This window comes from Malus domestica, chromosome 16, assembly GCF_042453785.1.
Source record: "Malus domestica chromosome 16, GDT2T_hap1".
Taxonomy (NCBI): domain Eukaryota; kingdom Viridiplantae; phylum Streptophyta; class Magnoliopsida; order Rosales; family Rosaceae; genus Malus; species Malus domestica.
This window is the reverse complement of record NC_091676.1, coordinates 1,240,936-1,260,540: the sequence shown is the minus strand read 5'-3', so window position 1 is coordinate 1,260,540 and position 19,605 is coordinate 1,240,936. Positions and strand designations below refer to the sequence as shown.

The window sequence follows — 19,605 nt, the reverse complement described above, 5'->3', positions numbered from 1 at the left end:
TCGAAGAGAGGGTAAAGGAACAGTACCATTGCTGGATAATTGGAAAGTCCCTGTGTGTCAACCTCTGTGCTTCGTGGCAAGGTAGACTAGCAAACATGCCCAACCTTTACTCACATTCGAGAAAACACTCCCAACAAGATTGCTTGCTCCAAAATCGAAGAGGCACCGCCCTCCGAATCTCGAGAGCCAGACTCCCAACATGATTACTTTCTCAAAAATCGAAGAGACACTGCTCCCCGAATCTCGAGAGCCAGACCCCCAGCATGATTGCTTTCTCAAAAATCGAAGAGGCATCGTTCTCCGAATCAATCGAAGAGGCGCTCGCTTTCTCAAAAGCTGGGCTGCTCAGAGACCACGAGGGCCGATCTCAGAAATCGAAGAGGCACCTTCTTTTCTAGCCTTGTCAGCACCTGTCACACGCACACTCAGCTTTGCGGAAATTATGGGCATTCTGTCGAAGACTTCTGGTGAAGTAGAAAGCACATGAATCTTACTGTTCAATCACCCACTTCCCACACGCAACAATAGCTCATGGGTACCACAGATAACTTTGTCAAAGTCTCTGCCAAAGTTGAGCACGTGAAGCTTGCAGCTCCCACTACATCGCTCTGACCAAGAAAGGTAAAAGAATAGCAAAGAAACAGCACTAACAAAGTTTAGACACATAAATTTTGAAGGTCTAGCTACCATATTATTACCCACAAGGGTAAAGGAACAGTACCACTGCTGGATAATTGGAAAGTCCCTGTGTGTCAACCTCCGTGCTTCGTGGCAAGGTAGACTAGCAAACATGCCCAACCTTTACTCAAATCCGAGAAAACACTCCCAACAAGATTGCTTACTCCAAAATCGAAAAGGCACCGCCTTCCGAATCTCGAGAGCCAGACTCCCAACATGATTACTTTCTCAAAAATCGAAGAGACACTGCTCCCCGAATCTCGAGAGCCAGACCCCCACCATGATTGCTTTCTCAAAAATCGAAGAAGCATCGTTCTCCGAATCTCGAGAGCCAGATACCACATACCACTTTTTCAAAGTGCTCTGACAGAGTTAAAACATGTGAAGCTGGCAGCTCCCACTACCGTGCTATGACCAAGCAGGGTAAAGGAATAGCATTACTACTTGTTGTTAGGGAGACTCCTATATATGTCGACCTCCATCCCCAACGGACAGGCAGACCTGCAAAAATGCTCAACCCTTCCTCATATCTGAGAGGGCACTCCCAACGAAGCCTTTCGAAATATTCAGCTTTCTTTCCCCCCGATAATACCTCTGCAAACAAGCTATACTAGAGCAAGAATATCTCATATCATCAGGGTTAAAAGCAAGAGTATCCCATATCATGCTTTTTCCCTGTCTTTTCCTTTGGCCTTGTTTTTACCTGCAAGACAAGGAGAAAGAGAGCAATCAGTCAGCACTTGAAATCAAGCTCCCAGCCAGGAACTGACAGCCTGGAACCCTTTACCTGATTACTTACCTGGCATTGCTCTCGAGTACTCATCTTCAACATCTTATGTTGCCAGGGAAGATACCGCATCTGCTTGAGGAACAGATAGGGCAAGTGCGAAGGATACAAGGAAGCATGTGGAGACAAGCGTAACAGCACACGTGCCGATCCATCCATTACTTTGTCAAAAGCAAAAGTATCCCATATCAGCAGGGTCGAACGTACTCTAGATTTGATGGACTTGTTTTGACCCTCAAATTCTTCAGTCGGCCTTATACTCTGGAGGAAACCAGAAAACCCTCCAGCTCAGTTCAAGAATAAGCCTGTGGAAAGTTACTTCTTCAAAAGCAAAAGTATCTCATATCATCTCTTCTCATTTTTCTTCTCTTTATCCTTCATGCTGCTGCAAGATGGGGAGAAGGTGAACAATCAGCCGGAGCTCTGATTGCTTACCTTGTCTGTCACCTCTTTCAGCAAATCCCCTAGCTCGGCGACTTGGGGGACTCTTACTACATGGTTTGTATCGCGCTTGACCAAGCCTGAAACTACAAGTAAGCTTAAAGTGAAATTGATACATTACCTTGTGCATCTCCACCAGTTAAAGATACCACCCCTGGATGGAGGAAGAGTACTTCCAGAGAAGCTTCCACATCTACCTATGAGACAGATAAGGCAAGTCAAGATGATACCACACTCCGATACTTAGAAGTTTCGTGATTACGAGATCATTCTCCCACAATATTTCCTAATGTCATTTGTACTCTAATGTCATTTGTACTAAATCATTCACTTGTACTCACTAAAGGAGAGCTTGAACCTATGTACTTGTGTAAACCCTTCACAATTAATGAGAACTCTTCTATTCCGTGGACATAGCCAATCTGGGTGAACCACGTACATCTTGTGTTTGCTTTCCTATCTCTATCCATTTATATACTTATCCACACTAATGACCAGAGCAATTTAGCGAAGATCACAAAAAGCGACCGTTTTCGCTACCTAGGATCTATCTTACAAGAGAACGGAGAATTAGATGGAGATCTCAACCATAGAATACGAGCTGGATGGATGAAGTGTAAGAGTGCATCCAGCATGTTGTGTGACCGTCGTAGGCCACTGAAGCTCAAGGGAAAATTTTATAAGACGGCAATAAGGCCAGCGATGTTGTATGGCACAGAATGTTGGGCGGTGAAACATCAACACGTACACAAAATGGGTGTAGCAGAGATGAGGATGCTTCGTGGGATGTGTGGGCACACGAGAAAGGATAAGATTGAGAATGAGGATATCTGAGGTAAAGTAGGAGTAGCCGAAATTGAAGGAAAGATGAGAGAAAATCGGTTCCGGTGATTTGGACATGTGCAAAGAAGGCCGACTGACGCTCCGGTTCGAAGATGTGACTACGGGACAGAGGTTCAGGGCCGAAGGGGTAGAGGAAGACCTAGGAAAACTTTGGAAGAGACTCTAAGAAAAGGCTTAGAGTACTTGGATCTAACGGAGGACATGACACAAACCGAGCGCAATGGCGTTCTAGGATTCATATAGCCGACCCCACTTAGTGGGAAAAGGCTTTGTTGTTGTTGTTGTTTATTTTTAATTGGGTGCCTATTATGTTTTTCTATTATAAAAAAACGTTATTCCTTGTTTCATTTAAAGGACGAGTTGGTGGAAAAACAACGACAATCTACTCTTTCGAGGGCTAAGAAGACGCATAAAGGTATTTCAGCTGCTTCTTGGTTATCGGGATCAACAATACGGTTCTGAAATTCACCCCAAACCACTAATCTACCTCGTAGCGGTTAGCCTTCATTCCTTTTTTATCTTGCACATGTGAGACGTTTTTTTCCTACAAAGATTAACAAAGCAGAAAATGGTTTAACTCATGCAGTGCTAGTAAAGGTTGGTTGAACTAGACCTGGCATTTTGGACCCGATCCGTTAACCCGATTCGACCCGATCCGTTAATATTAGTATTTGAGTGGATGGTTAATGGGTCGGGTCGGATCGCTAACGGGTGAACCCGTTAAATAACGGGTCACTTTGGGTCAACCCATTAGATCCGTTAGTTGAGGTTGTTTTAGTAATTTCAATCAAATTTTAACAACAAAAAATAAACTCTATGCAAAAAAAATAAAATAATAATAATTGTTAATGGGTGTTAATGGGTGAAACAGGTGACCCGCTAGGTTAACGGGTCAGGTTCGGAAGATCCGTTAGCTTAACGGATTAAGTTCGGATAACCTGTTAACTTAACGGGTCGGATTAAACCTGACTCAATCCCGATAAACCTAACCCTTTTACGGGTCTAGTTTGGAAGCCAAGGGCTTCCAGTGGCGCATATAGTAGCGTACATAGGTATTTGTTGTGCGGATTACGCGAGTTTGGCTTGGTTTTATGTCTACGCAGTGCTACGACATATTCAATCAATTCCACTGTTTGTTTTGTGGTATGTCACGCTGGGTAGCCACGCACTGCACTCAGATTTAGTTCGCCGGGCTACCGGGAACTATACAAAAGGTTCCTGTGTCATCTTGTGGTCTTCTGGAAGTCGTAAAGTTGCACCGACACGGAAATGCAGTTGCAGGAAAATGGAGGAGGAGGAATCGCACGGGTCGATTCGACTGAAGCAAGCAAGAATCACAGCTTGTGTAAATATGCAAAACAATCGTTGAACTCTTGGCAACCTCGGAACAACAAACATGAATACATAAACATCCAAAACAATCGTTTTTCCTTGCTCGGAAAGGAACCCAATGTAACAGATTACCAAGATTTTGAAGCCTGTTACCTGTATCCCCATTTTTTGCACAGGCGTGAAACCGCACGGACAAAAACTGAATGAATCAAAAGCGACTCCAAATGGCCGGAAAACAGACAAAATGATGTCCAGTTTACTATGCTGTAATTCATATCAATAAACTATTTAAAAAGCTTTGCAGACTTCACAGTTTCTGTACATACGGCACTTGCAGTTTCCCATCGATCCTTTAAACCGGTTCATTTCCCTTGAGAATGTTGAACTTGCAGAGAGGACATGTTGCATTCATTTTAAGCCATTTCACAATGCACGTCGCGTGGAAATGATGGTTACAGGGAAGCGTATGAAGCTCTGTCCCATCCTCATACGGGCTGAGACATATACAACACTCCTGAAAAGAATTAAACGGAAAAACCATAAATCGTTAAAGCATTTAATTCGTCAGAAATTAAGACGTTGCAAATGCAATAATATAATACGCATATGTAGACATATATCTGACTTGCTAAGTAGGACAAATGGATTTTTTCACTAATGACCGAAATGTAATTGCAATGCATAATGCCATAACATACCGCATCCTCAGATAAAAGAACACGCTCAACTGCTAGGTACCCACTGCTTGTTTCTACCGGAATCATTTTCCCAGCTCCAACACTAGGTTTTTCCTCACTGCTCACTCGAAACCTGTATTTTGGCAGAATACTGAGATCTGCTTCGGACGCACCTTCCTACATTGTCACACCAAAAAAATAGCCAAGAATAAGCAATGACAACTCCACCACTTTGTCAAGAAAATTTGGAATCATAGTTACAGGTTCTCTCTTCATACCTGTCCTGCAACGGCGTAAAGAATTGCAATGATGCATGGCAAACAGCAACAAAGAGCAACTCCAATCAAACATGCCAGGACAACACAGAAGATGGCAAAAAAGACATCAAATGCCAGAAAAACCACAGCCAACCTGTAAATTCAGAAGCAGATATAGCAGTTAGAAGTTGACGGTCACTATAGTAATTAACAGTAAGGTTTTAGACGTGATATGCCTTCCTCCAGCTTCTGTATTCACCGCTAACATTATAATGTCATAACTCCACTTCTGGTGAAACTAATAAATTCCTAAAGAACCATTTGTTGAAACAGATTAAATTACCAAGTCATAAAAAAGGAAATATCTCCATAAACACAGCCAAACACACATGATGCCTATATTTTCAGGTCAAGGAACAAGTCTCGATAGATGGATTACAGAAATACCAGTACAAATGTGGAGCATTTTGCAGAAGAACTTCACCGCCAGAGACTACCCAATAGAAACCAACTATCCACCAGAGAAATGACACCATTGTATTCACCGTTTCGCATCGTTTAGAGACACTAGGCCATATAAAACAGTTTATAGGTCAGCAAACATGATGAAAACTCTAATTGCATATAAGGCTAGGGCCTGGAATCAAATACCATAGAAAGCAATCATAACAGCGGTCAAATCGAACAAGAATGCATATGTTGCTTGCATCATTTCCAAACAATATGAATACTAGAGAGAATTATGAATTATGTCTAGATTGGAGTTTCGATGGTCGAGTTAAGTTGGGGTTTTCATAACAAAGCCATCATAGCTGCGGGATTAAAACAATGTTATAGGACCCTCACTTGCACTGATCAACTTTGACACCAGTTTCCAGTTTAAGGTGCTTTTTCAACTTTCTTCTTCTTTCTTTTGGGTCAAGTTTCAATCCCATTTCTTCAAACAGATGGAAATAAAGTAGTCTAAGTATATTCACTAATCTCCAATTTAATACATAATATTATGAAACAGCAGCCCATTAATCAGAATTACTAGTCAATTAAACTGCTTTCTACCGTCCAATTTGAACTCCATAAATTCTAACAAAATTAGTAGTCACTTGGTACTACGATCTAGTGGTATTCCTCTTCACTTCAGTTGTAAATGAGTGGTCTTATGTTCGATTCTCGCCAAATGCAAATTTGAATCACATTATTACTAACCTGACTACCACTCTCTTTTAGCGTAAATAATATTTTTTGTTCAAAAAATAAAAAGCAAGAAAAATGGAACCTGGAGCGAGTGAAATTCGCCAATTCCCCGGCTGCTTCTTCATCGTCGGTATCAACAGCATCGATATCGACCTGGTGCTCCTCCTGCTGGGCCTCCTGGTTCCTCCTACTAAGCCTCCGAGCAATATTATTCCTCCTCCGGTACTCCACCCACACCAGCACCACGTGCACAATACACTGCAGCACATACCCGCAGATCCACAGCCGGATCGGCGTGTTAGGCCGCTCGTCCTTCGTCCAAAACAGCATCACCACGGACACCACCACGAACGCCGTGTTCCACATCATGTCCAGAGCCACGACCGGCTTCGAGTACCCCCAGTCGGCGCGCCGCTCGTCCAGCTCCCGCGCCGCCGTCTCCCGCACTAGCATCGACGGCCCCCTGCGCCCGGTAGCCCGCCCCAGCAGCATCGCCAGCATGGCGGACCGAGCGGTCGGGGAGCCGAGGTCGGACGACTCGCGGCCGCTGCTCCCCTGGCGCGAAACAAGAAGCGGCGCACGTGACTCGGCCTCCGCCGCCGCCGCAGCTGAAGATTCCGACGCCATGTTTTGTGATGGAAATTGAAATTCAATTGGCGATTGCTATTGGGAGAAAAAGAAAGACATGACGATTAATTTATAATTTCAATCAAATTTGTGGAGTCCAGACTGAATTGAGTAGGATTGAGTGAGTTGACAAAGATGGACGAGGTGAGGGATAATTTAGGAATTTCCAGAGTCTGCGAGGTCTCCAAGTCTCAGAATCTCCACGACGCTGTGCTTGTGCTGTTGAATGGCAGGTGAAGGTTTTTGCTGGTTTTTTTGGTAATTTTACGTACATAGAGTCCTCCGTCGTTGAGTTTGTTTTTTGCGCCAAATGCCAACGCACCACGACTCCCTTAACCGCTCCGTTTGAAATCAACTTCTTCCCTCTATTTCAATTTCACTAGATTTTAATTCCTTTTTTTTTTTTCTATTTTTGAATCACACTTTTTCTATTTTTTCCATATATGCTATATTTTTTTCAAAACTAATTCTGTTAGACCATCTCCAACCCTTGGGCTAAAAGCCAAATTTTTTAGCCCGGAAAATTTAGCTTTTAGCCCAGAAACATCTTTTCTGCTCCAACCCTTCTACCCTAAAATTTTAGCCCGGAATTATTAAAGAATGAAATTAGCCTAAATTTTTTTCTTAAATCAATTTTTATTAAAAAAATAAATATGTAGATTATTGTAAATTAATTTTATGAACATTTTAATCTAAAAAAATTTAAATTCCGATAAACATTTCGCATTTAGCCCGGGGGGAAAGCTGGGGGTATTTGGCCCAGAAATAGCATTTGGCATTTAGCCTAAAATTTTAGCATGGGTTGGAGAGTGTTTGGGGGGTAATTTGGCTTTTAGCCCAGAGTTGGAGATGGTCTTATCATGTGAGAATAAATAAATGTTGAAAAAGTAAGTATTTGGTAAATTATTGTACAAAAAGTACAATAAAAGCAAAAAGAGAGACAAATGTAAGATTTTTAATATGAAAGTTTTATTAATTGGTATCATTTTTTTCTTCTTATTAATTGGTATCATTCACCTCCCTCTTATAAAAAAAGAAGAAAAAAACTTTTTTTTGAAGCATGGGCGAACTGCTTTTGTTTCTACTATTTTACACCCATTAATATCAAATTTTTTAAAAAGCTGCTTTTTAAATTTTTTTTAAGCAACTCCAAACCAGCCCTTCATGTGGCTCTTTTGGTTGAAAATTATGAACACAATTCCCATTTGATAAAGAAGCAAAAAACAGGTGGTTAATTCATGACCTTCATGCTTTTCATGTATTTTTGCTGTAAAACCCCATCCAATAAATGTAGGCGATCTACATGCATACACATATTCATATTTTGAACGGATAAATAAAGGAACTAACTACTAACTTCTTTTCGCCATTCAGTATTACGGTCTGGTAGTATTCCTTTTTACTTGAGAGTAAGAGCTCTTAGGTTCGAATCTCATGGATGATAAATTTGATACCAAATTAGGTTACCTATCGTATGATTAGCCGAACCTCCCATTTCCTTAATGTAAAAATATCGATGTACTAAAAAAAAATAAAAAAAAAATATAAAGACCTACTAGCTTCCTACCACTCACCCACCTACAAGTCAACTTGGTCAACCAAGCAAGCAGCAGCTGCAGCATCCAACCCAGGCAAGTCTCCAAAAGGATCTACCACCACGTGCTGGTAGGGTTGGACAACACGCGGTTTGTTCTCTGATAGCGGCGCACGATGTGTCGTACGTTTGTTCTCTTCACACGTGCTCCTCTCGTGATCTGCCACCATCTGAAACGATCTCAAACCAATAACACTCTGTCGTGTGCTTAATATTCTACTATAATAGATTATTAATTTGAGACTTGTCACAGTGACATTCTAAGGGTAAATAAGTCTCCGACCATCGGGGACTGCCTACAGAGTAGAAGCCCCCTTGCTTTGCTCATGCATGGAGAAGTTTTGACAGATTGAAATGACTTGCCATGCAAGCTTCTCATCTGCCATTGCCCAACTGCAGCAGAAATAAACTGCTTCTTCAGATTTATTCCGAACGCCATGGCCATCCAGTAGTCTGTGAGGGCAGTTTTCCTTCAAGCAAACGGATGCGCGAAACGATGCCACTTCAAGGTGATCCTCAAAGTCTTGGATGTTCCCCTCAGAAAACTCATTTGAAAGTTTCGCAGATAATCTGCGGAGAAGCCGAGAGCATCTCTCAGATTTGCAAAGCTGATCGTCGTTTCCAGAAGTGCTTTTGGCCTCTTTCAAGTTGCCGGTCTGAACAGGGCAGCAATAAGCAAATTGTACTTGGTGCTTTTTCTCTCCTAACATAAGCATAAGCTCCTCTTGGTGTACTACCTTGGTTTTTTTGCTTTTCTCCATAACCAAAACCCCTTCTGCTGCCCTCTCATCGCTTACTTGCAGTCCTGGAGTCGAATTTCTGGTTCCCAAACTCAAACCATGTTCATCTTCTGAACTTCTTTTCGAGAACTTGAAGTTTGGATTCGAACAGCTTCGGATGAACGTGTCGGAAGCTACTGCTTTCGCGTAGTGGGTTGATGGGACTGACACGGTCTCATTGTTTGCAGGGTCGTAACACTGAATTCCCAGCTCCGACTGGATTTTTCCTTTTAGAATCGCCATCCTCGGCTTCTCGCCATGAACAAGTATGACGTGCTTAGGGGAGAGAAATTTTACAAGATCCATAATTCCTTTGGCGTCTGTGTGAGGACTGAAAGACAACTGATGAATCTGGTAACGCCAAAAGAATGTATAAGACTTGTATATGTAAGCAACAATCAAAATATCAAAAGCCAAACACTCCAGAAAGTGATTTTCGCACGCAGATAATCACACTCTGTAACGGGACTTAAATCGAAACTCAAGGAATATAAAGGTGAACCTGGCATCGAACATCAATTTGTGTGTCCTTGTCCAGATCAATTTTGGTGGGTTTTCCCGACATCAATTTATGCCCTATGGTTCCAGCCACGCAATACCTAGAAAAGAAAAGAGGAACAATGACTGAAAAGTTCAAATTCCAACCCAGAAGTTTAGTACTGATATCTGAGCATAAAATTTGATATTTAAAACATATGAACCAGAAAGAGGCAATTACCCGGGCAGTGTAACAAGATTCATCGCCGAAGGAGCCCAGTGCTTGAAAACCTCAAGTGAAAAGCCACCACTGATCATCCCTGGTGTCGCAAACAGAACACAGGGTCCAGGAGCATGCATCATCGAACGGTCGAACTTGTGAGCTTTAACATTCAAAACAATAAGAGTAAGATGGAGGCCTCGTTAAGCAATTAGATATCAAGCAATGGAATAATATTTTCCAGAATCAATTCTCGTAAAGTTTACTTAAAATATAGAGTGATTATATGTGCATAATAGTGCTGCGCAGTTCCCCCTTTTCATGAACATCTTATATTGGTACTTGACAAATTACTCACTCTTAATCTGTTCTGCTTCAATCCCAAAGAGTAAGATTGTATCTTCTTTTTTTCGATTACACGTTACAACATCGTATCTTGATTTCTCATAAACTACTACTTTAATCTTTCAGCAAGTCAGATAAAAAAAGTACCGTTCTTAAAATCAAAGGCATTATGCGTGGAGTACGTTTCTTTGACTTTCTGACTGGTCCAACTGATAAGCATCTTATAATACATATTGGCTTGAAGGGTCAAACCTGAAAGAATTAACATCGTCAGTAGAAATTTGATACACCACTATATACCAATAGGAAAATGAAGGCACTCCCAGAAATTGAGAAACCGTAAAAGATTTTCAGGCACATCGATAGGTTTCTAGAATCATCTCAAAGATTCAATTACCCCTTGTATAGGTCTCAAAATATTCTAATCCAATTGATGTAATTATGCAAGCGATGAAAATTAGCATTTGACAGAAAAGCATACAGTTCCTGCAAACAGTTAATAGATGTGGAGAGGAAAGAACAGCAGCTAGTGCAAACCTGCTGAGAAGTAAATAGGAACCTTTAGATTCATGCGCTCCCAGTAATCTTCCAACAAGATACAGAGTTCCTACAAAATATTAGATTACTTTCCGAACAAATTTCACAAGCAGGGCTCAGCATTGGCTACCAAAACATTAGCACAAAAAGAAACAGAACAAGATAAAACATAAAGATACAAAGAATTAGAATTGGTGTGGCATAATACCTGAGCTCTTCCAAGAGCAAAAGTTGGAATTAGAACTTTTCCACCGGCAGCAACACATTTATGAACCTGAATTAAATTACATTAAAAATAACCAGCAAAACTGCCTTTAAGGGACAAACGCAAGAAAACTTTTGTATCCAATTTTGACTGCCACCAGGTTTTACAAATGAATGCATGCATGAAAACATGTATGCAAATTGATGCTTAAAGCAAGGAGTTGCATATCAAAGGACCGATAGTTTGATTATTATGACTCTCGTAATTCAAGTTAAAACCATAACATGAACTGTTGACACTTCTACTTTATCATTTACTTACAGCTCTGAGAAATTCTCTTTCCCGGGCATATTTTGAATCGCGTATGGTTGTTGCATACGTGGATCTGTGACAGGAAAATATTAGGAGAAGCCTACTTATAAGCAAGTCCACGGGAAACAAAAATTTCATGCAGCATAAGTTTTGTACCCTAAGTTCGTCAACAAAGGAGATCAAAGAAAAAGTTGAATGTGCAACAATTGTTGAGGTGCAAAGTCCAAACAATATACAAAAGAAAGACATCCCATACTCTGAAATAAGAAGGTCCAAATTTAGTCGGTCAATTTGAGCTGCTCCAAGATGCCTATCTGGTGTCATATTATAGTCTCCTGTGTACACCATAGTGGCGTCTCCCACCTTTGCGTAAAACATTGCCGCTCCAAGAACCTTAGAAATATAATAAGTTATTAGGACTCAAGGAATGACACATCAAATAGTAGAGGTATAATTCAGTTGCGGTGCACGAAAACATGGCTATCAAGACACAATGCATTCAATATGAGAGATAAACAAGCCTTACATGTCCTGCATAGTATGCACGGATTTGAAGGTCTTTATCAACCTGCACTGTCTGCTTCAGATCCACAGGTATTACTGCATTGAGGAGCCATACAGAAAACACCCCCGAACAACAAAAACATGAATCGGTTCCAATGTTCAAGGAACTTACTACAAAATTATATGAAAAGGTTATGTACCTTTCTTCATGCACTCGGCAATGTGATGAGACGAAAACTGCTCTTCCTCACCCCTTCGCTCCACCATCACTTTTCGATAGTCCTCCAACATTATAGGAGACAGTGCCTTTGTCGGATACTGCAGCACAATCACGAAAAATCATTACAACACCACCACCAAAATATGAATTCACGGAGACATTTCATCGAGCACCTTACCGTCATGTAAATTGGACCCTGATAACCGCAGACCTCGGTGAAGTAAGGAAGAGCCCCAACGTGATCTAAGTGACTGCGTCACCCAATTGCAAAAAATCAACAAATACTGAGCTAACTCGAATAAACCATCAATAATTATAAAAATAAATTTGAGTTCTTACAAGTGGGTGATGATGATGCAAGTAATGGAGTGATCGAAGTTCGACTCGTTCTGCGATTTGGGAATGCGAGAGAAATCGGGGTAGCGGCGGTGGTCGAGATAGCCCATGTGCATTCCGCAGTCGAACATGATTCGTTTCCCATTGATTGTCACCACCACGCAGCTCTTACCGACCTCTTGCCCGGCGCCTGAGTACATCAGAAGATTCAATTTTAGGGCAAAAAAATATTAACAGAATAAAGAAAATGCAGAGAGAGTATTGGGGAAGAAGGTGGAGGGGTAGAACTACCGAGGACGAGAGAGTCGATGGCCATGAGAAGTTATGCGCGGGTTCTTGGCGCGCTTTTCAGTTCTGGGCGGGCGATTGATTCGTTTCGTGGTGAGTGTAAATAAAAATAGCCGGAAAACAACGAAATATGTATACAATTACGGGCTTTTATAGCCGGAGGCCCACTAAAGTTAGACACCCAAGCCCACTTATGAAAATACACACCGATTTTTATTTTTCTCGGTGGAGCTGCTTTTGAGTTTTGGTGTTTGACTTTTGAGAAAATTATAGAAATGGTTTCTCAATTTTAACATAATTGAAGCAATGGTCCATAAACTAAAAATTCATGATCATTGATCTCTTAACTCATCAAAACGTGCATTTATGGTCCTTCTCGTAAACTCCGTCAGAATTTCATCAAAATGACTCATGTTGAAGGACCACTGCTATAATTGGGTTAAAGTTGAGGAACCCTTGCTACGATTGGATTCAGCCTCATGTGTGAGGCACCAGACTTATTTTGACGGAAACTATAACGGAGTTGACTAAAATGACCATAACTGCATGTTTTGATGAGTTAAATAACCACTAGTCATGAATTTTTAGTTGAATGATCATTGCTACAATTTCCTCTTGACTTTTCTTGCACAAGGCAACATTTCAAATAAATTACTCTAATTCTTTTTTTGTTTTGTTGAAAATTTAAATTACTTTAGCGGAAAGGAATGCATAAACTACTCTTAACCAATGCATATACTACTTTTGACCAACTGGTCTAACCTAGATATTCAATCATCTTCAATGACTGGAAAATATGCCTATACAACCGATCATCTTAGTTTAAGCTATATGTTGCCCTTTCGGCAAAGTTGGGGCCCATTTGCATGGACCTATGAAGTGTCCAAGGACAAGGCAATTCAGATCACTCAAATTACATCTAATGGCCCCCAACCCTCCTCACACAAACTAAGACCATCTCCATCTGAAAGATGGCTAAATGGCTCCCTTTAACCCTATAGCCCTCCAATAAATGAATATTTTAATGAACAGTGTCAAGCCATATTTCTTACCATCTCCAACCGATGGGGCCAAAGGGTCATAAGGCCAAACATAGCCCTGTGACAAAAAACCATCTCGAACCAAAAGGACCAAAGGATCATAGGCCAAACATAATTTATTATTTTAATTAAATTAATATAGTTACTTAAATTAAACTACCTCAATAATTTTTCGAGATGTAATCTCAATAATTTTTCGGATATGATTTTGAGTAACATGTGTCGCTAAAGTGAGTAACTCTCAAGATTTCTTGTCAATACATAATCTCAATAATTGTTCGGATAGGATTTCGAGCACCACGTGTTGATATGTGAGTAACTCTCCAGATTTCTTGTCGATATGTAATCTCAATAATTTTTCAAATAGGATTTCGAGTGCCATGTGTCAAGATGTAATTGGTTGTATGAATGTTTTTTTTTAATGTTGTTTATGTTTGAATAACTCCCCCAATTAGTACTAGGGTGGAGATTGTGTTGTTTAATGTAGTTTAAGTTTAATGACTTAGGTAGTTATAGAAAAAAAATTAGAATTTTTTATTTTTAAAATTTTGTCCCCAAACAAAAAAAAAATTCAAATCCAACGGTCACCTGGCTTCAGATAGCCGTTGCTAGCTAACGTCATGCTGAAGCCAAGTAGCCATTGGATTTGAATTATTAGGCCGGCCCGGGGCTGGTTGGCTAGTTTGGGCCAATCGGTTGGCCGAATTTCACATTTTTGGCCTGGTGAGGCCCACGAGCCATTTGGCCTAACCCTGGGTTGAAGACGATTTTCATGTAATTTCAATCTATTTTTAACCCCATAACCCTTTGACCGGATCAGTTGGAGATGGCCTAAGGGCTCCACTTTCTCTTTTTACAAACTAAGTGCCCAAATTTGGACACCAAGGTTCGGAGAGTGTCCAAATTCATTTGCGTGGTGAAACCAAAACTCAATCGTTAAAGACATACCGGTAGATCCGTCCCTCAAAAATCCGCTCGTAAGGTAAGACTAAGAGTGTCCAAGAACTTTTAACATGTCTACAAGATAGAGAGATAGAGAGATAGAGAGATATAAACCAACAGTGGAGTATAGATGAAGTAACACAAGCAACAAAAGATCTAATCTTGATCTGGTTACAAGAATATTAACAAAGCCCTTAACCAACAGCAATCACACTAGCTTCTGCAATTACAAATATAAACTGCAAAACATACAACAACGTAACAAAACCCAATAAGCTACCTATACAACACAACCATTGCCCACTCACGAGACGACGCCACAAACGGTAGGTTAGCCCAAAAGTCAATAATCTTCTTCTTCCCTTTCTCTTTTCTTATGCTCCTCTCTCTAACAAGCACGGGAATAACAATCTACGTCAGAGGCAGGCATTCCGACAACTTCTTTCTCTGAGGTTGCTCTCCTTTACCAGCTTTTGGTGAACACAGTTTCATCGGCATGCCAGCTACTATCTTATAATCAATCGCAGTAGGGGGGAAGGGACAGGATAAAATAAAATTAAAAAGTGGAAAAACGACGGAGGAACAACAAGGCCTCTGAGGATTAATGCCTTTCTGCAGCTGCAAATTTGGATTTTTGTCATTGGGTGCTGCGTGTTAACCCACTTCGTGCGAGACCCCTGCACCGTATGTGAAACATGTAAATCTCTACGAGTTTGGTGAGACCAATAATCACAACAGAGACAACACTATCATTTTCTTTGCTTCAACCGAAGCAAATGGCATATCTTCAATGGTACAACCAAAGTTACCGAACAACTAATGTGATCTGAGACACCACAGGTGGTAAGCGATTGAAATTAAGTACCTTCCAGAGAGCACCTGAGCACTGCTGACGGAACTTTTAGTATGACCAAACCGCTTGGCCCTATTCTCATGTTCTTTGTCCACACGCATGGCAGCTACCTCCTTCTCCATGACAGCAACTTCTCTTCTCATTTTCTTTGCTTCAACCTCCATTGCTTTAGTCAAGGTATCTACCTTCTTGGCTAACATCTGAAAGACGATAATCATAACCAAACACTTGACCAAGAGTGTACATTACAGAACTAGGAGACTGATAGAAAAGAGTACCGACCTCAATAGCGTCATCCTTGTCTTTCAGGCTTTGATCTTTCTCGTGACCAGCTTTCCTCAAAGCCACAACCTCTTTCTGCAACAAATCATACAAAACCCCTGGGACACTATCCTCTGTATCCACTGTTGAGAACTCAGGCTTATCATCTGAATTTCCCTTCCAGTTATTTTGTGCTTCGCCATCCTTTGTACCCTCACAAGATTGGTTGACGGAGAAACTGGGGCCTGTACCATTCAAGTTAACCTTACCCCTGTCCAATGATCTTGTACCACCATCAAATGATTTTGATGTGCCCTTAGCATGCTTTAACACTGAACTGGTGCTGGAGGTCAAAGACCTGACAGGAGCTCTCTTGGATAAAAAGCCATTGGAAGTTAATTTTGGAGGGTTATCAGCCCCACCCAGGGACTGACGTCGAGAGGGTCCATTGCTTGTACTTCTTCCCTCTGCTGTACTGCGGTTAAGACTGTTACCTCTCACACTCTCCTCAAGCACTTTAAGTCGCATATGATATTTTTCCTGTTAGAGAGAGAACTTTTACTATACATAACACCCCAAATTTAAACTGAAAACAGATTTGGAATTGGTTGCAGAACCAGATTATTACTTTCAATTGAGCTTCAGACTTGGCAGCTCGCTCAGTTATGGCAAGCTTGTCACGAAGTTGCTGCATTTCTCCCTGTAAGAACACAGTTTGGTCATTATGGTAAATGGTGGAAGCCATACACAGAATTCAGAAAGCCAGTAAGAAGCCAAAAGCTAACCCCAAAAGGAAGATAGAAAACACTACCTGCAAGAATCTCCGTTCCTCCAGCCACTGTTTTACAGGCATCACTTTGTCATTAGCGTCTTTCCACTCATTTGCTACCACTACAGCTACTCTATTTGCTGTTACTTTTGCACGGGCCAACTCCCGGTCTAGAGTTTTTCTTTCCTCCTGAGAAAGAAAACCCAAACCTCTTAAATCTTAAGAATGCTTTCAACTGCATATTACAGGTAAATTGAGCATTTAAATATGTTTGGCGTATTACATTCATCTCCTGAAACTTCCGCTGATAATCCCTCACAGCATTTGCCGCTGCACCACCAGCAAGAACAGCCTCTTCCAACTCCCGCACAGTCTGAGTAAGCTTTTCAACCTCAGCAACCTTTTGTCTATGCATCTTGTCTAAAATCTTATTTTCTTCCTAGCACACAGAAGCAGCAGAAATACCAAATAAATCATACTAGTCAAACAACGAGAGTGTGAAACTACAATTATACAATTCCAAACACTGCTCCCAAAAGGAAAAAAAAATGTCTAATCCACTTTAAAAAGGAAATATCATGCATTATCTTGCACTACCTGACAAATTTCTATCTGTTTCATCAACTCTTGGTTTTTATTTTGAAGGTCATCCACCATGGAGGCCTTAGCCAAGGCAACCTGAACAGTCCTCTCGGCCTCAAGTAAAGCTGCTTCTTTTGATTTGGTAAGGCGATCCAGAGCTTTGTTATCATCTTGAAGCTTCGCAATCTGTAAGAATTAAATATAACTAATCAATTACACCTACAAGTACCACATGAATCGTGTTCTCCTCGGGTAAGAGAGAATGTACCTCTTGCCGGGCAAGCTTTAGCTCAGCCTCCAGAGGTGCAAGAATGGCTTCAATCGGAGGCATATCATCATCCTTTTGAGCAGCATGAACCCTCCGTAGAGTAGCTTCAGCTGCGAACTGAGCAGCCATGGAAGCTTTCTTCTCATCATTGATTTTCTTTATTTCAAGATTCTGCAAAACATTTTTTGGCGATGTAGAATTGTGATAACAAGCATACATAATAGAAACCAAAGTTAGCAACACTTAAAAAAAAAAATTAAGAAAAGATTCAGATTCAAATCATACTTTGCTTTCTAGAAGTGATTCAGTTAACTTCAGCTTTTCTTCCACCTTTGACAGCTCATCAGTGAGCTGCAATGTAACAAAAACATAGACAAGAACAAAATTCAGCAACCATTTCGGCGACATATTTATAATTGCCAACGCGATTACCATAACTTCACTCGAATTAAAATGCATTTACCCCAGAACCAAAAAGGGAATGAAAACATGTTAATTTCTGAATAGGCAACTAATATGAAAGTTATAGCAGGAAGAACAAGTAGTACTCCAGAAATGGGATCCAAATAATAAAGTAACCATTGCCCATCAGTTAATAGAACTTAGATTCCATATTAACCGTAGTAATTAATCTAAGTCGTCTACTCCGAAAATTTCCAATACATATACCACAAAATTGAAGGGAAATATTGGGCTAAATGTAATGTTCTACAATTAAGGAAAAATTAAGACTAAGCCAATGTTTAAACATAATAGTTGTACGCACACCAAGGAAAAATCAGAGTAATATAAAATGACGAAAATAACCTCTTCACAAGCTTTTTCTCTGGCTCTATCAGAGAGCTTGAGAGCCTTGATCTGAGCCTGTGCCTCTCCTAGCTCCCGGTCCTTATCTGCAAAACACACACAAAAACGACAGTAAAAAACGGCAAAACGACACCAGGAATCTAGGGGAAAACCGACTGCAAATCTCGAGAAAAGCAGCGGATCGAGCCGCATTCGCACCTCTGACTTCATTCTCGAGCCGATTGAGCTCGACCTTGACCGGATCCGAGCCGTGCAAGAGGTTTATCAACTCGTCGCCATCCATACTCGGTTTCCTGAATCCTCTCCTCCGCGAGGAGCTCTTCCCCTCCTTGAACGATCCGGACACCGTCAGCGGCGGCGGTGTCGGCGTAGCGCCGTGAACCGGTCCGTTACTGTAATCCGTCATCGGAGTCAAACCTCCGTCGCCGGAAAACTCCTCCATAGCCCGATCTGAGTGGCGCACGCTCCTTCACATCCAAATGTAGCTCGGGATCCGAAATGCCTAGGGTTTCAAATCGCAGACAAAATACACAGAGGCGCAGATGTACAGAGAGAGAGGAGGATAGAACGAGAGAGTGTTGGAGCTTTGCAAAAAATGATGTGATTTTTTTAGATAGAGAAAGGGAGTGGGTTTTGCTCTTTGGGTTTGATTTTCTCTCTCTAGATTGTGATTTAAATCTGGTTGTGGAGAGGAGAGAGAAAGAGAGAAAGAGAGAAAGAGATTAGATTTAATTTCAGATTAATTAAATAAAGGAAGCTGGGGAGGGAGTGGGGAAGGGACGCTTGGCTGTTAAGCAGACACTGATACTGCAGTCATGACTCTCTCTCTCTCGGGTGAGAGGATCCTCTCTTTCATCATCTCGAAAATCTTTCAATCACATATATTCATCATATATTATGCAATTAATTTTTATCACATACTGTTTATATTTAATTTTAAATAAAAAAATTATAATAATTTCTAATCGTACAAAATACTATAAACAAATATAATTGAAAAATCTTCAGATGCTCACAAAGATAATCCGACGACAATCCTTTGAATCTCTCAGTATTATTAAGTAAACTTGTTTGGAACTGTTAATAATATTTGATTGCTTTTCGTGATTTTTTTTCATTTTTCCTTTTTGGTTTTCTTTTGGGTTTTGGGCCTGTTGGTCCAGCGAGGCCGGAAGCGTAATACGCACTCTCACGCAAACAGAAAGAAAGGCCTGGCTGGGTAGTGGGTACCGTATACGCACAGCATAAGACCTGCGTATGGTAGCAACATTTACATACTTTTTTTTGTCGATCAGATTGTTAAAAGTTAAGAGACTTATGTGAAAAGTAAAAATAAGTGTATGAATAATATGATTCTTAATTTAAAGGGTTTTACCGTATTAAATTTATTATTCACCCGTATTTTAATAACATCAGGTGATGGTATAATTATC

The 19,605-nt window shown here is 40.8% G+C and overlaps 3 protein-coding genes across 3 annotated transcripts; all 3 read right to left on the bottom strand.

The window, feature by feature from the left end:
• Positions 1-4,131: 4,131 nt before the first annotated feature.
• Positions 4,132-7,142, bottom strand: LOC103444576 (E3 ubiquitin protein ligase RIE1). Its single transcript, XM_008383527.4, has 5 exons — positions 6,289-7,142; positions 5,463-5,582; positions 5,037-5,169; positions 4,780-4,935; positions 4,132-4,595 (listed from the first exon to the last, which is right to left on the bottom strand). Exons 1-5 carry the CDS (start codon positions 6,831-6,833, stop codon positions 4,434-4,436), a joined length of 1,116 nt encoding a protein of 371 aa, XP_008381749.2. The 5' UTR covers positions 6,834-7,142; the 3' UTR covers positions 4,132-4,433.
• A 1,110-nt stretch (positions 7,143-8,252) lies between these two features.
• LOC103444577 (cleavage and polyadenylation specificity factor subunit 3-II) lies at positions 8,253-12,775 on the bottom strand. The gene is made up of 13 exons (XM_008383528.4): positions 12,654-12,775; positions 12,366-12,552; positions 12,205-12,277; positions 12,007-12,124; positions 11,829-11,902; positions 11,559-11,695; positions 11,312-11,375; positions 10,994-11,059; positions 10,786-10,855; positions 10,396-10,500; positions 9,925-10,066; positions 9,709-9,805; positions 8,253-9,557 (listed from the first exon to the last, which is right to left on the bottom strand). The coding sequence occupies exons 1-13, from the start codon at positions 12,676-12,678 to the stop codon at positions 8,724-8,726; spliced, it is 1,992 nt and encodes a 663-aa protein (XP_008381750.1). The 5' UTR covers positions 12,679-12,775; the 3' UTR covers positions 8,253-8,723.
• A 1,964-nt stretch (positions 12,776-14,739) lies between these two features.
• LOC103444578 (microtubule-associated protein 70-1) lies at positions 14,740-19,034 on the bottom strand. The gene is made up of 11 exons (XM_008383529.4): positions 18,371-19,034; positions 18,173-18,258; positions 17,651-17,716; positions 17,366-17,536; positions 17,113-17,283; positions 16,799-16,954; positions 16,558-16,704; positions 16,375-16,446; positions 15,768-16,286; positions 15,498-15,685; positions 14,740-15,309 (listed from the first exon to the last, which is right to left on the bottom strand). Exons 1-11 carry the CDS (start codon positions 18,612-18,614, stop codon positions 15,270-15,272), a joined length of 1,860 nt encoding a protein of 619 aa, XP_008381751.1. The 5' UTR covers positions 18,615-19,034; the 3' UTR covers positions 14,740-15,269.
• Between the last annotated feature and the right edge of the window lie 571 nt (positions 19,035-19,605).